The 17,459-nt window shown below is 38.1% G+C and overlaps 1 protein-coding gene across 5 annotated transcripts in view; it reads left to right on the plus strand.

Annotated features, from left to right (window-relative positions):
• mme (membrane metalloendopeptidase) overlaps positions 1–17,459 on the plus strand; it is an 85,678-nt gene that overhangs the window by 28,602 nt on the left and 39,617 nt on the right. For 4 of the 5 annotated variants that reach the window (XM_008106135.3, XM_008106134.3, XM_008106136.3 and 1 more), the window contains exons 4-8: positions 11,182–11,343; positions 12,340–12,420; positions 13,735–13,830; positions 13,922–14,040; positions 17,289–17,354. In XM_008106135.3, coding sequence (XP_008104342.1) covers positions 11,182–11,343; positions 12,340–12,420; positions 13,735–13,830; positions 13,922–14,040; positions 17,289–17,354 — 524 coding nt within the window. Of the gene's footprint in view, positions 1–1,581; positions 1,728–11,181; positions 11,344–12,339; positions 12,421–13,734; positions 13,831–13,921; positions 14,041–17,288; positions 17,355–17,459 lie in introns of those variants that run through there. The other variant, XM_062976685.1, reaches the window with a different exon arrangement.

Consider the following 17,459-nt stretch of genomic DNA (forward strand, 5'->3'; position numbering starts at 1 on the left):
AACATTACTGCGTATTAAACTACCTTTTCTGTTACATTTGTTGAATAACATGATGTTTTGGTGCTTAATTTGTAAAATCATAACCTAATTTGATGTTTAATAGGCTTTTCCTTAATCCCTCCTTATTATCCAAAATATTCACTTATCCAAGCTTCTGTTGGCCCGTTTAGCTTGGATAAGTGAGACTCTATTGTACTTGGTTTTTTTGTCAACAGGGACACGGTCCCTCTTCACCCGCTTTCAAGATGAAGGAAATGCAAGTGGATTTGTTTGTCTCAATTTCATCTAAAATCTGCTATTGTGTCATGTCCATTACATTGGTCCCTAATGGGTTGGGACTGAGTAGAACATGAAAAAGAAATGGAGACAAAGCAACAGTGATGGTTACAAACAGATGTGAAAGAATTCAGACAAGCAAAAAGATAGATGGTTTTCTGAGAATTCCCCACCTCGTTAAAATGGAAAACATTCTCCCAGAAAAAGATGTCATTTTGTTTGTTGTTTTTAAAGATGTATTAACTGATTTTTTACCCAAAAATATCACTCAAGGCAGGCTATAAAACTTAAATCACAAGCACCAAAATACTATGATAAAAACAGCATTAAAACTGTGGTAAAATTAGACCAGTTTTGAATCTGACTAGTCATTTGTCCTACCATCAGTTCAGCTGTTCAGAGGTTTCCCCCATCACTCTTATAACGGGTATTTAAAAATTGCATAAACATCTTAAATTTTTTATGGAATTTGAAAAGCTTTCTTTCATCTGTACAATGAAATATTTTTCTCCTGTGGTTTATTTCTTTCATTTGTTGACAAAGAGGAGAAAAAGCACACCAGGACAATGCACAAAACCTTTTGAGATAGCTAAAAGTGAATTATACAATGTTGTCAAAATTCATGGCATGGTATCAACTGCATGCAGCAGGAGGATTGGCAAAAGAGATTTTCTGCATCCTGATGTGTACACGGCTCCCTTTCTCTCTGCTTTCGTATTGAACAAAAGTTTTCTATCCATAATTGGTCTGCTGGAGCAGAAAGAGGTGATGGTGAAAGTGAATTCTAATACAGCTGAACATAGACGGCACCAAGGATAAATCTTGGGGGTCACAGGTTAAATGCTTAGCTGATTTCAATGAATCATTGAGAAGTCACTGTCTCCCATAGTGATTTAAAAAGAATATATTTATTATATTCTTATCAAGACTGTTAATTATCTGGTAAAGTGGGCTACTATTCAGTGTAATTGATCATGGCTGCAACTATTTTAGAAGTGTAATGCTATAACACTTTTGTTCAGAAGTAAGGGTGCATCCAAGCCGTCTAAAACTCGTGCCTTCCTGCATTTTTACATTGGGTGACCAAACTACGTAAAAACACATTAATTCAGGACAAAGCAGGAAAACCCTGCTTTGTCCCAAATTAATTAGATACCCTATGAGACCCGGGCCTTCCTGAATGGTCTAATGGGGTATAGGGCCTATCTGGACTGCCCCTGGACTCCATCAGTATATGTGGTAGGAGAATGTTCACATTGGTAAGAATTACATCAGACCCCATTGTGATCATTCTATTATGGAATCTTACCTTTGAGACATCTTGCTCTTTGGCAAGGGTATGCTGCTCCTAAGACCAAGTGCTAGATCTGCCCTCCTCAAGTTCTGGTTAAAGTTCTTCTTTGTTATGGTTTAATCTCTAACTGGAGTACTGACACAATGATCAGATGGAAGTAGGTGTGACTATGTTGAACAAACCATGAAGTTTATTTAAAACATTTTGATATGTTTATTTATATTATTTTAATAACTATAAAGCAAGTAGTCTTAATGTGTTACATAATTTTTCCTTGCATAATCACATTCTTCAGCACTCAGACCCCTGAGCTCTCTAGGCCTGTTCAGACATTTGATTATAGATGAGTAAGGCTACATAAAATATATGTAAGCCCCTCATCCCCAATATCCTTGAATACCTGCAAGTAAATTAGACTTTTTTGCTTTGGTCATGAACCCGCCAAAAGGCTTTTGTAACTGTTGAGTACAAAGCAACTCTGAGAACTGACATAAGGTAATACTTCTGATCATGAGAGGTTTATAACGGCACTCAAATGAACATGGCAATAGAGTCATCTTCAGAATTTCCTGCTCAGTATACCCTATTTCCCCTAAAATAAGACATCCCCAGAAAATAAGACCTAGTAGAGGTTTTGCTGAATTGCTAAATATAAGGCCTCCCCCAAAAGTAAGACCTAGCAAAGTTTTTGTTTGGAAGCATGCCCTTCGAACAGAACACCAGAGCATGCAGGATCGGTAAATGTATGTACCATAGAGTGTTGTACATGGAAATAATGGTAGTAACAAGAAATTCTTGATAGGATTCACAGTTTATCTGGTTATGCTGGTTTGTGGTGACAACTACTGTACATTATATAATAAATATTCATTTTTTTGTTCAACAATAAATGTGAATTCTTCTTCATGGAAAAATAAGACATCCCCTAAAAATAAGACCTAGAGCATCTTTGGGAGCAAAAATTAATATAAGACACTGTCTTATTTTTGGGGAAACACGGTATCTTATTATTGGGCGCTCACAGATATAGGATGTGATGCTGATCCATGTATAAATAGGATTTCTGTCTTCATCAAGATCTTGATCCTACAAACTCTCGTGCTCAGTCATCATTCATGCAACTTCAACCCTCTCCCTCTCTCAGCCAGTCATCAAACATATGCAGATTTATCCAGCAGCCTACTCTTGTCACTCTGTCTTCATATGGTCTCCTAAACTTTACTAATCATCTAACAGTGTAATTATGAAAATTCAAATTAGTTTTATAGATTATGTAATTTCATGATTGTACTCTGTCCTTGGTTCTGTCTGATATCCTTATCTCATGCCCCTACAGCCATTCTCAAATTGGAATTTGGCCCTTGCAATGAAAAGGTTTCTTTATTCCTGCTGTAAAGGGGCAAGACACATATCATTTGTAGTTTTTTTAAATCAATTCCTGCAAAAATCTAAAAAATATTTTTTAAATGTTTGACTGAGGCTAGATCTATACTGCCATATAATCCAGTTTCTGAATCAAGATTACCTGCTTTGAACTGGATTATATGAGTCTACATTGCCATATAATCCAGTTTCTGAATCCAGATTACCTGCTTTGAACTGAATTATACGAGTCTACACTGCCATGTAATCCAGTTCAAAGCAGATAATCTGGATTCAGAAATTGGATTATATGGCAGTGTAGTCGAGGCCTAAAAGATCAGCATTCTCTCTGATATTGAAGGCAGCACTTATGAAAAGTTTTTATGAAATAAAAGCATTCCCCATATATGCATGTATAAGTCAGGAACGGTTATTGGTCCAAAATTTTGAATTTTTATATGGCCTGTATATAGGTCAAGTGCCACTCTACAGAGAGAAGATAGCTTCCTTTGGACGTTGCCATTTTCCTATGTTTGAGGATTTACAAAACACTAATGGAAAAGAGCCTTAAGGATTTTTAAAAAAACAAAAATCCTAGAGTAACCCACTTGATTATTCCTGCCCATTTATCTGGGGAAGACACTTTGCTGGTAAAATTCTGGATTTCTCAATTTCCTCTAACCCTATGGGATACTTCCATTCGGTCCAAAGAGAAAGTGAGAAAGGCCCAAGTTTGCATTGTTGTGCATACTTCTGAATAATAACAATTGAACATGGTAGGATTTTGTCCTGAGTGAGCATGTGTATTGCTGGAGAATAAAATAACTGGAAGTTGGGCAAACACAACAACTCTAGCAGTTGGGTCTACAGTTTGAAAGCAACAGGGACAGGTGAACCATGTAGTAAAGGATGTCATTTCAAAAGGAGACAAAAATGGAGGACAAGCAAAAAATGGAAATTTGATTCCTCAACCCGTAATGTCTGTTACAGTTGTTCTCAACCTGTGGATTCCCAGATGTTTTGGCCTTCAACTCCCAGAAATCCTAACAGCTGGTAAACTGACTGGGATTTCTGGGAGTTATAGGCCAAAACACCTGGGGACCCACAGGTTGAGAACCACTGGTCTATTACTTTGGAGGGTCAGAGAGGATTAAAATAGTGTCTATATGTGAAATAAGGTTTAGGAATTCTTGTGCCCCTCCCCACACATTTTTCAGGGATATTTCAAAAGAGCAAAAAGGAAAAAGTAAATCCTTTCGTCTCTCGTGCTATCCAGAATTAAATTTTCCTTCCTTCCTATACATTCTACACCACTGTAAAATGTCCTGGTTTGGATCAGCAGGTATTTAGCATTGCAAAACACAGCAAGTGAAGCCTGGATGGAAGTAAGAAATAATATTTAACTTTTAAACATTCTTAATAGTCCTAATAATCTATTCCTAGGTCTCCTGTTCCAACTTTCTGGAGTCCTGAGTAGAACTTGAAAATATCCCATAATCATCCAATCTATATTCACAGTGGGGTTTCAGTTTTATTGTCCAAAAAGTCAGTTGTCCTAAGCAATGTGGAAGGTATTGTTGAATCAACATGGCAATAGCAAGATCTCCAGGTTTTCTGATTATTCAAAAGAAGAAATGCCTGATGCCAAGTGTTTCCAGGTGTGCTTTTCATCTCACTAGTTGAAACTGCAAAGGCTCAAAGCAACATGGGACAGATTTCCTGAGAAGAAAAAAGAAACAAGGCAGAGCAATTAGACATTGGGTTTATCCAAAAACGATCACTGCTCTTCTGGCTGTTATTGTGTAATTTTTTTTTTAAAAAATGCTTTACTATTTTAAAATAAGCTAAAAATATTGTTCAGTGTAGATGATGTGAAACCTGCAACCTCATCACATGCACCAATTTTAGCCCAGGTCACCCATGGAGCTAACCACCTCCCATTACATGATGCTGGCTCCATGGGTGAAGGAGGGCGAAGCCGGTGCATACCACCGGCAGGGCAACATGGGAAAGCTCCCGTATTGCCATACAGTCTATGGGGGGATGCTGTGCACACCATATGTGCTTATGCTTCCCCCCATGTGATCACCCTCCCTTGGATCCGGGTGATGCGGGGCATGGGGCACTGGATTCCCCACGCCCCGCAGTGAATCCACTGCCACTAGAGGTATGATGAAGTCGTGAGAGACAGCTTAGAAAGTAGCCAAGAACTTTCTAGAAACATGAACGTTAGTTGGATGGAGAAATCTGGAAGTAAACTGACCACTTAGGTGTTGCCAAAAAAAGAGGACAAATGTTTCCATAAAGGGTGCTTAGGAAAAAGCGATTATAGGAAAAACAATGCATTTTATCTCAGCAGAGGACACTGTGGGTGAGCAACCTGGGAATGTGCTCAGTCTTCTAACATAAGGTAACGACTACTCAATTCTCATTACTCAATTATAGCATTATAATTCCATTTTAACAACAGTGGTGAATCCTAGGAATCCTGGGGTTTTTAGATTGATGAGGCACCAAATTGAAAAAAGTTCCGCTCTCTAAACTGCAAATCCTGGGTTTGCATAGAATGGAACTATGGCAATTAAAATGGGATCGTAGTGCTATAAATAGTGTAATGTGAAAATCATAGGTACCTGTAAGGCTGCTACCACTCTTCCCCCTGGGGTTCTTTATCTTTCAACTAGACCTACTTCTGAATAGCTTTTCAAAGAGAGCACTTTTTCCTCTAAGAACATGTGGCCGTCCTATTAGGAAGGCATGTTCCACTCCCAGAAGGCATGCTCTGCCCCCACAGATAGCAATCCCCCAAACCTGAAAAGACTCCTCTGAATTTAAAGTTGCTTCCTTCTATCTCAAGTTTTGTAATGGCTATTATTTCCATCCATTTTTGCCACTGTGTACCTCCTGTTTTTTGCTACTCTCCCTTTTCCAGTTTATGTCATTTGCTCTTCTTTCAAACCCTGTAACATAAAGTCTCATCCTTTAAAAAAATCCCCTTATCCCATTTATCTTATTTGTAAAAGCATAGCTATCATGAGAAAATGTGAGGCAATTCTCCAAGGCAGTAGCTTAAGAGTGATATGTATGAGCATGGAGTTGTCCATTCTTTAATTTCGTTATTTTGTATTTTTACTGGCAGTCAGACAGAGAGAATATGCTTCCAGCTTCCAGTGGCAAAATAACATGACCATTCTTGGTTACTGTGCACCTCTTTTGAGGGGTAAAGGGTGCTGTTTGCAGTTCAACATCGGGCAGCAAATTGTCTTCAAGCAACCCTGTCTCTTTAGGCCTAGGTCTCTGTGACATTGCAAAAGGTTCATAGAAGTTGTGCCAAATTGCAGACAACAGCATAGATGAAAAATTGTCAACTCTCAGCCTTTCTCTCCCTCTATTTCTCTCTCACACATAATGCTGTATTGAGAGAATTCACATGACAGGACAAAGTCTAGAATCTTAGCCCTTGAGATCTGGTTATCTAAGTGGAGCACGTTTTCTTTTTTAAAAATATGAAAGAACATTCAAATGCATGAGCTGCATCCTAAAGAGGCACTGCCTAAATTCATTAAAAACCAAACCAAATCATAGATTTTGGTCCCATCTTCTTCTTTCCATTTCCTTCCAATCCATACAAATCCGTGTGGTAGCAATCTAAATCTCTCAGGGAGGGAATACTGAGTACTACAGAGGACCAGTGGTCTCTCCTGGAACCAGTCCAAGGATAGGGTAAGTCCACTACCTGGTATGCCATTTGGAAATGTGGTAGAACCTTCTAACATCGCAGCTATTCCTCACATGATGCTCCAATGGCAAGGACTCCAGAGACATGATTATTTTGAGGTTTGTTCGTTCCTAGACTCCAAGGTACCTATGCTTCCTTTTACCCTAGACATTAATTTCGGCATCTAAAATTACATAAGCCATGGAGTAGTGTTGTTTATATTCTCTTCCCTTCAATTGAAGTGGAAGAGAAGTACAAATAAGGGGGAAACTAAGAAAAAAACTAATCATCTAACTTCACAGTTGGGTTTGGAATCTGATGGTATATCTAATAGAAAACCCATTCACACCACACAAATATATTGTCTTTTTTTTTTAATTTGATACATTCCAACAATTAACATTTTTTTTGTGATGCATGTCTTATTTCAATATATATAATACCAAAAGTAACTAATGATTAAATGACATTTTAAACAATCCTTTGTAATGTATCACCCACCCCCTCCCCTCCCCCCATTCCCCCTCCCCCCAGGAACAGCAATTCAATATATTTTCATTGTATCATTTTAACCATGTGGAACGCCTGGTTCAAGGTGGTGTATCTTTCGTCTCCATCTATTTTGTCAATTAGGACTGACCATTTCCTGAACCAGTCTTGTTCTTTTAGGCTATTTGTATATTTTCTTTTCCTTTGTTTAATGAAATCATTAATTATATATTATGATATATAAGACCACCAAGTTTCTACGTCCCATTTTGTCTCATCCCTCCATCCTCGGGCTATCATGGCTTGTATTGCGGCTGTCATATATTTTAGAATCTCGGTCCAATTATTGTTATCGTCCCTTACCTTTATTTTGAGAGACATAAATCTGGCTTTGTCCCATATTAATTCTTTCCCTATTATTTCTTCCATTTCTTTTCTTATTTTACTATAAAAGATTTGAATTTTTCTGCAGTCCCACCACATGTGGGAGAATGAACCTATTCCCCCACATTTGTGCCAACATTTGTTCGAGGTATTTCTCGTTATATGAGCTAATTGGAGGGGGGTTCTATACCACTTAGAGATTATTTTCCTTTGTGTTTCTTTGATCCTTATATGATTAATTTTATGAATATTATCGATCCAAGACCCGATTAGTTTCTCATCAACACACAAATATGATGTCTACCTCATTCTACATTATTGCTTTTTAAAAGATCTCTTGTCACTATCTGGGCTCTTTCTCCCTACATTTTCATACATTAAAATTTAGTGAAAGTGTCCTCCCCACCCTCACCCACTTGAGATTTTAAAATCCCTTTTCTCCAACTTCTTTCCTCTTGCCCAGTTTGTCACCTTTGACATGTCCCAAAATGTCATTCTTTGACTCACATCCTTTTTGTGCCAGCTGGAACAATTATTTGGAGCAGATCTAGGTCTGTTACAGAAATTAAAAGGCAGGAGAATCTCCCCTCACCCCACCTGCCTTAAAATGCCAACCTTAGTATTTATGTTGTGGTTTCACAGAAATATTTCTTGGCAACCTTAACGGACATGCTCATAAGCCATCTGTTTGCAGCTGTCTCACAGTTATGACACCACTGCAGGATTTATTTGTAAGATAGCAGAAGTCTTTATAAATTGGAGGGAACAGAAGATCTTGTCCATCATATGTAGATACTATTGAACTGGCTATGTCTATGAAAAGCTTAGAATATGTGAATGCAAAAACTGTTCAATAATGGCTCATTTTCTACAACACGTTCTGTAGGGATATTTGCTTCTTATGCTCAATAATTATGAGAATGACTTGTATGGATGTAGCTAACTGTAATTCAGTTTTTAAGTTTTTTGCTTTCTTTTTCTTTAGTTTCCACATTTAAAGAGGCCTCTATTTTCTTGCTTCTCAACACTCAGATTTGTTAAAAACATAAATAAAAAATACTGATTTTCTTTTGTTTCTTCTCAATATAACCAGTAAGCCAAACCACAATGTAAACTGTCTCTTATTAGCTTTTGTAGTTACTCTTAACTGATTATATTATCTCAACTCTTGAGAGCAATGTCTTGGACTTGCCTAGCCACAATGTCTAAATATTATCATATGAATCAGCCTTGAGAATTTAGGCTGCAATCCTATATGCCAGCATCTGGAGGGAGGTTCCACTGGAATTAATGGGATTACTTTTGAATAGACATGTGTAAGATTGCACCATTGAGCATTTAGCCATATGCGGGGGGTGGAGGGGGAGATAAACAAAATGTCACCACTACTCTGGTGCCAACTATTTTTAACTAGTTTCGGGATCTATATTTAGAATCAGCTGTTTTTCATTTCTAAATACCTCCTATCCTCCTATTTAACAGAAAAGAACTTACCACCTCATGCAATATCTTTTTAAAAAATAGGATGAAGTTAATAGATTTAATACTAGTATCATTATTTTTGTCATTGTTGTTATTCTGCTTTTTTTCCAGAGTAGTACACAAAGTTGCTCGCAAGATTAAAAAACAGGCAAGAGTAAATATTAAAATAGAATCAAATGAATTACAGTGTTCAAACAATTCAGTTAAAATAAATTTTAAAAACAAACAAAACTATTGAAAACAGTTCAAATAAAACTATACAGCATCCCCTAATACAATATGTTCATCATCCTGCCTTTCCCCCCAGTCCATGATTGATTCACCATTTCATCACACTTAGAAAAATCAGTGTCCTATTATACTGCCAGGACGGTTCCTCCTTGGCTCGCCAGACGGCATCACATTACATAAGTCTACTTCCAGTGGGTCTCTGTGAGGAAGCATCCTGGTAGCATGGTAGAACGCTTCCCTGGGAACACATAAGGTATATTTTATTACATGATAGTTCTATAGATGGACAACCCATTGGTATTAAGGATATGTTCTCCTGAGATGTATTTTTTGTAAAAAAAAAAAATCAGAGGGACAACTGCTACTCCTTGGACAGCTAACAAATCAGCAGAACAATTAACACCATAAGATCATTAAACCCATTTTTTGAAACAGAAACACATAAAAATGGCTGGGTAGTATCATAGACACACAGCCGCAAAATAAAACCTGTGAAACAACTCCAGATTCTGTAAACAGAACTGGGAGAGGGAAACATCCTACAACTTTTTGTGCACCCTCAAAATCTGCTTTAAGAATGGAAAACAAACACATGAAGTGAACTATCAGGTAGCACGGAGACCTACAGAAAGGACAGAAAGAAAGAAGGTCCCATGTTCTGACAAGCACCTGTTGTGACTTTGAACTTCCCTAGAAGACAGGATTCTAGCTTGTATAATCAGCCGCACTTTCAATGACCTGAGAAAATAACAGGGTTTTGTGCCCTCTACACATATACATTGACTAATGAGCTGGTTTTCTTCCTTCTCCAAACCTGGAAAGAAAGGTGGCTACCTCTCAGAAAGACCTTACCAGCATCACTCCTTCACCTTTGAGGGCATCCAGGGAAGAACCTGGGATCATCTAAGGAAAAACCTCTGAAATGTATTTCATGTGCAGCAAAGTTCATGTGAGAAATCTGACTCCTGCATGAAATGTCAGCAGTCATTAGCACCATTCAGAAGCAATCTTAAATGTCTATGTGCTTCCTGTTGGTATTTCGGATATTTTCATCGCTTATTGGCCTTTATAGTCTTTCCGATTATCCTGTGGGGAAAAGTGTGGGTAGGTGGTTTATAGCTTAAATATAGACAAGTCATCATTTACTGGTCAGCCTACTTCTTTTAGCTGTCTTATTCAACTGCCAGGATGACCAACCTCTTTCCTTGTGAATTCTAATGTCCATCATAATGTATAGGGAGGGTTCATATAGAAGAAGACAGTACTCCTACTGGTAGGCTGCCATAGAATGTTTACAGGGTTTGGAAAAGTTAATTTCATATTGAGCTTTACACTATAACTTTCTTCTCTGGAATCTATATTAAAGATATGGGGCCCTTGTCCTTTATTCAGTCTGATAAACTTCATTTTGAAGGATAGTGAATCCACCAAGGGTTTGTGAAATGATTTCTGCAAACTGATGATACTGATCATGCTGGAAAGATGTAAATATGTTTAATTCTATTAACTACTATGTTGTTATAAGTTTATTGCAGTTTTCTATGTGCCCCGATCCTATACATCTTTGCTTGGAAGTCAAGGTTGCACTGATTTTAGTGGGACTAAAGCCCCTTCCACACAGCTGAATAAAATCCCACATTTTCTGTTTTGAAATGAAATATATGGCTGTGTGGACTCAGGAAACCCAATTAAATGCAGATGTTGTGGGATTTTCTATGTGGAAGGGCCCTTAGTCCCAATAAATTGTGCATTTCTAACTCCCAGTATAGCAAAATGTGTATTAAAATTACTATCTGAGAACAAGGAGGCTACATTTCATTCCTTTTATATCAGCAATTCAGACTTGGGTTTTTTCCTTTTTTAAAATACTGTTTTAATAGTTTGTTTTGTATCTCTCTCCCTTCACTTTCTTTCTTTCTATGTCATTATTTCTCCCTTCCAACAGCTGCCCGAATAATTGCTGACATGGATCCAACAGCAGAACCTTGTGAAAATTTCTATCAGTTTGCTTGCGGAGGATGGTTAAAGAAGAACATCATCCCAGAAACAAGTTCCCGTTATAGTAACTTTGACATTTTAAGAGATGAGCTAGAAGTTGTTTTGAAAGGTCAGTTGGAATATATATTTGTGAACTAAAAGTTTGGAAGATTTCTGACTTGTCTACTTCTTCTCCAGCCTGGTATCAGAAGAGAAAAAAATTACTCTTTTGTTCTTTGTTTCTCCCTTTCTAAAACCAACCCATGAACATAACTTATGAATTAATCTGTTGTGTCTGGTGAAAAGCATTCAGAAACTGTTTTCCGGCTGGGGTGGATCTGGTCCCACTGGGGAATGAGCTTGACATTGCATTCCAGCTCTTTCAACAGCTGAAAGCAGTGCCCTCTTGACCCTTTAAGAGTGGGCAGCTGTCCTAGGTGTGAGAAAAAGGAGTTCCCAACAAGCCAACTCAGCTGGTAATGCTGCTAAAAACATTCACAGCCACTGTTGACCAAGCTTATAGCCTGTACCTAAATAAATACAGCCAAGTACGCCTTTTCTAAACATAGGCATATCGCAGCTATACCATGTTATGTTTCTTTGCAGACCATCAGAAGATATGTCTAACAATAGGAGATAAAATAGGAATATCTTGTAGAGACATGCACTGAAGTTGTGAAAACAGATGAAGTCATTGGATATAGAATGTTTTCTAAAAGCCAGCTTGGTGTTTGAATGTTGCATTAAGACTCTAATGTGAATTCCTGCTCAGTCATGAAAACCCATTAGGCAAGTTACACCCTCTCAGCCTCAGAGAAAGGCAATAGCAAATCTTTCTCTGAACAAATCTTGTCAAGAAAACTCCATGATAAGTTAACCTAAGAATTGCCATAAATCAGAGATGGCTTGAAGGCAAGCAACAACAAACAACAACCCAGTGTGGTGGAGGGAGTGGGATTGGTATCAGCAGACAGTGTTCTTCTGAAGAACACAAGTTTATTCAAGATGTTTTGAAACTGTACTGTCTAATTGCTTACTGTTTTGTATGTTGAGGTAAATGGGCATTTATGACATACTGTAACTCTTCAGTCTATAACATTTGAATAAATATATCTCTTATTTTCAGACGTCCTCGACAAGGAAAACAATGATGATATAGAAGCTGTTAAGAAAGCAAAAATGCTCTACAGATCTTGCATAAATGAGAGTAAGTTTCCTTGTATGTTGTTACATGTAAGATTTTGTTACATGTAAGGGTGGCCAGCTAAAGGTGATGTGAGATGTAGTCTAGCATATTTGGAGACCGCCAGTTGGTGGAAAGATGCCGTCTTCCAGTCTTCAACCTAAGAGCAAGCATGGTAAGATCAACTATGCTTCATACACATAAATACAGCAATGTTTAAAATGAAACTTTTAATAAATTGCTCCTAATAACTAATAATACATAGCACCAATATTTAAATGTTTGGAGTGTGGAAGAAGTTTCATACTGAAAAGAACTCTTCATCTTCATCAAGCTATACACCCAGGCGAAAGAACAATTAATTGCATGGAGAGTGGAAAGAACTTTTGCTAGAGGAAACACCTCCTTTATTTTCCCTCATCCAAACTAAGAGGAGACTGAATGTAGTAATATATATTATAAATAAGCATATTGGTTTATCCCATTCTCTCCATACATCTTTTCATGCACTTATAGAATGAATATAAAGGTTGGCCCTCCATTATCTGACAACCTCAAATTTGGGACACTTAAAACCCAAAGCTTTTTGCCAACAGCCACCCACTTTTGCCTGTAGAGAAAGGGGCTAGTCACACATCCAGTGGCCAGCAATGGTGGCACGCAGTCAGGTGGATGCCCTGGAAATGTGTAGCAAAGACAAACACATAATGGCTCCAGTTGACTGAAGTCCAGAGAGAATTAAAAAGTCTCACTGGGATTGGGCGGTGGTGCAGGATGAGGGGAGGATCTCCCCCTTCCTTCCCAGTTTCCCATTGGATAACTCTGGGGATTATTTTATGAGGGGACTGATGATTCTGTACTAGAAATGACATTGTCATCACTTTTTTCAAAGTCGCAGTACTTGCACAGCTAAAAAAATACATCATACAAAAGCTAAGTATGTTATTAAGTTATCACTAAGACTCAAAACAGCTTAAAGCAAAACAAAGATGGCAAACAAAAAACACATGGAAGCCCCTTTCCCACTGAACAGCTAGCCCTCAAACATATGCTGGAACAAAACCTCATCCTCTGCTTATGAAAAGCTAGCATGAAGGGCACTGGTAGAGAAGGGAGTATCAGACATTGAAAGAAGCCTCTGGGAAGACCCTCTCCTTAACTCCCATCAGATATACTTATGAAGCTATAAGACAGAGAAAAGGTGTGCCCAGAAGATCTCAGGACATAAGCAGACCCAGTTGGGGATCTATGTAGTACCATTCTCCAGTATCAAAGTAATAATTTGGTCCTTTTACGAATGCATACTTTAAACTTATGAACAATGTTTGTTTTCACAAGCAACTATTGATAGCAGAGGAGGGAAACCACTCATCAACATAATGAGAACTTTTTCGGACTGGCCTGTGGCATTGGATACCTGGGACCGTGATTATGGTAGGAGAATTTTTATTATTTTCCAAAAACCAGCTGGGAAAGTGTCTTCATTAAAATGCTCAGAGTATTTATTTTTCTTAAACTGTTTTAGGTGCCTCGTGGACAGCTGAAAAATCAATTGCAGAGCTAAACTATCAGTATGGGAAAAGGGTCATCATTAATGTCTTTGTTGGTACAGATGATAAGAATTCTACGCAACATATAATTCATGTAAGTTCAAAATTCTTGGAAAGTCTTGAACATATGTACATGTTTCAAGATACCAAAATCATCGAACTTGTGAATGTTATGAATCACTAGAGATGGCCCAAGACATTTACTGTCTTATGTGAAGGGAAAGATGCAGTCTCCTCTCTCCGGCACATGTACAGAATTTACTTCAGGACTAATAAAGTGACAACGCCTTCCATGAGTTGATGGACAAACCCTGAAAACTGCTCACCAATGGATCCTCTTCATCCTGGGGAGAAGTCATTTAGAACCATGAGGTTCTGTCTTAGGGCCCCTTCTACCCAGCCAATCCTACAATATCTGCTTTGAACTGGGTTATCTGAGTCCATACTCAGATAACATGGGATTTTCTGCCTTGATATTCTGGGATACAGGGCTGTGTGGAAGGGCCCTTAGTGTGATGGAACTTCTTTAGAGGATGAGATAAAAGTTATGTTTATTAAATTTGCTAATTGTATCAAATTGGGAAAGGTAGCTAATACTCTATAAGTCAGGAACTGAATTAAAAATTAACTTGGCAGTTTGAAATGCTGGGCCAAAACTAACAAGATGAATTTCAACAGTGATAAATGTAAGGTAGTACATTTAAGGTATGAAAAATGAAATTGAGAAATATAGATCAGTGGTACCTAGCTTGACAGCAATACAGAGGGAAAGGATCTCAAAGTCCAAAAAGCTCAATATGACCAAAATAGACCAAAAGCTCAATATGAGTAACAGTGAGCATCACTATTCAGTAAGTGTATAGATAAGCTGAAATGTGTCTAGATGAGAATAAATAACCTCATAAAAGGTTTGGAAAATAGACCCTATGAGGAACAATCTAGGGGTTTGTGTACATTCAGCTTGGAAACAGAAGGTTGAGAGATGAGGTTTTTTTGTTTGTTTTTTCGTGTAAGGAGCGAATTGAGAAACTGCAAGTCACTTCTGGTGTGAGAGAATTGGACATTGCCCAGGGGATACCTGTATGTTTTACTATCCTATGGGAGGCTTCTCTCAAGTTCCCACATGGGAAGCTGGAGCTGACAGACAGAAGCTCACCCCACTCCCCTGATTCGGACCACCAGCCTTTCTGTCAGCAGTCCTGCTGGCACAAGGATTTAACCCAAAGACTTATTGTTATAGCTGTACGAGAGTGGAATATGCTGCCTCAGAAACAGTCTCCTTTTTTGGAAGATTTTTAAATGAGGTTTTAATGGTTACATCTCTGAAACACATTAGTTGTGTATTCCTGCATGGCAGGGGGTTGGACTAAGTGAATCTTGTATTGAATTCTATGATCTAAGGTCCGGGGCAGATTGCATGGCAAACAGAATTCGGTCCTTCCAACTTCTGGATCTGCTATTGCTGATTTCTGAAGTGGATGCTTCACTCTCTCTGATGGGAGCAGTATTCATGCCTTACGACAAAGCGAAGCTATGTCATAGGTACAGCCGGGGCCGTAGCCAGAAAAAAAATTCAGTAGGGGTTTTGAAAATTTCGGGGGGGGGGGGGTTGAACCCCTAGCACATACCCCTCCTCACTACAAACCTGTCAATATCTGCTTGAGATAGTGCCTGGAGGGACTCTTAATGTTTTGCATCTCATAGACTTAGCATGGGGATTTGGTTAACCAGTTAAAATTCATGAGTAAACGAGATTTTTTTTATAACTTGAAAAATTTCGGGGGGGGGGGGGGAGGTTTGAACCCCTAACCCCCCCCCCCCCCCTCGCTACAGGCCTGGGTACAGCTAAAGGAAAAACACAGGATTGATGCAATGTTTTAATGTTTTAATGTTTTATGGTTATGTCTGATGGTTTGTATAGTTTTAATTTATCTTAATTTTATAGTTATATATTATTGTTTTTAGATATGTAATGTATTGTTTTGTATGGATGTGAGGCATTGAATTTTTGCCATTTATTATGTCGTACACCGCTTTGAGTCCCCCTAGGGGTGAGAAAAGCGGTACAGAAATACAATAATTAAATAAACAAACAAATAAAAGCATCACTTCCATATAACACTAAAAAGCTGCAGTTCAGTTGGCACATTGGTAACATATTCTCAGATAAAAATTAGCAAACCACCTAAACTCCTATAGACATATAAGTCACATTACCCAGTAAAAATGTTTCATTTCTACTTCTCAACTAATTCTCAAATTCTTGCAAATTTTATAGTTTGTCAGATATCCACACCTCTCTTGTTATAGAGTGGGCCCATCATCTCCCCTAGGATTTGGTTCCAGGCTCTCCATGTGTACCAAAATCTGTACATTTCATGAGGTTCCTATGCCCCTAACTCCAGCAAATGTGGAGCACTGTTTGGCCATGCTCCAATGCAATACAATCTTAGAGCCTGATCATTACCCTCACATCATGTGTCAACATTTGAGTGACAAGTGTAAAGTTTAAGTGGAGTTAGTATCACCTCCAGAGAGTTTTGAGACTGAGTATCAGGATTCATAAGTGACTGACTGTATCCCCCTGCCCTGTTTCTTCTTTCTTTTTTCCTGTTTCTTCTTTCTTTCTTTCTTTCTTTCTTTCTTTCTTTCTTTCTTTCTTTCTTTCTTTCTTTCTTTCTTTCTTTCTTTCTTTCTTTCTTTCCCATTTCTGACAACAGTCTTGATTTCTTCTTTTCTGTTGTTTGGATGACTTTATTGCTTTGTCATTATTCCATTTTTTTTCTTTGAGAACCTCATCCCATGAGCAGTGGAAAAGCAGGTGAAAATAGAGGCAATCATCTTACCCATTCCCTTCCATCTTTCCTTGTCTTTTGGAATGGCCAGCCATCCCACGTCGTTTCCAAAACAAGGTCTATCTTTCCATCAGACTCCTGAAGACAGCTTTAGGGCTCAATTTCCATGTGTTGTGGAAATAGAGCCCCACCAGAAGTGCACTTACAACATGTGATGGACTCCACGAGACTCTGTTTCCGAAGTACATGGAAACAGAGCCCTAAGGCCATAGGATGAAGTCCTAGGTCCAGGTCCTTTCTCATTCTCTCCTCTCTTTTTCCCCTCTCTTGATTTATTTAAATACAGGAGTTTCCTCAAATCTTCTGTTTTCAACATAGAACTTAAGTGTAGAATTATGTTTTAGTGGTCATATATTTTACTTCAGATGTATTTTCAAAGAAACAGCTATTTAAAAGTAGAGATCGTTAGTTGCAAACTTTTATCTTTCCATTGAATTCTTATTGTCCATCTAGCCTGATTATTTTTTTTCAAATATTTGCTTTACAGATAGATCAACCTTCGCTTGGACTCCCTTCCCGTGATTACTATGAATGCACTGGAGTTTACAAGGAGGTATGCTCTCAGATCAGCAACTATACTTCTATGTTAATTCTATATAAAAGGAATAAGCTTCCAAATTACTCATTTTCTAACTAATTTAGAAATCTCAATGAGAGG

Source organism: Anolis carolinensis, chromosome 3, assembly GCF_035594765.1.
Source record: "Anolis carolinensis isolate JA03-04 chromosome 3, rAnoCar3.1.pri, whole genome shotgun sequence".
In the NCBI taxonomy this organism is placed as follows: Eukaryota; Metazoa; Chordata; class Lepidosauria; order Squamata; family Dactyloidae; genus Anolis; species Anolis carolinensis.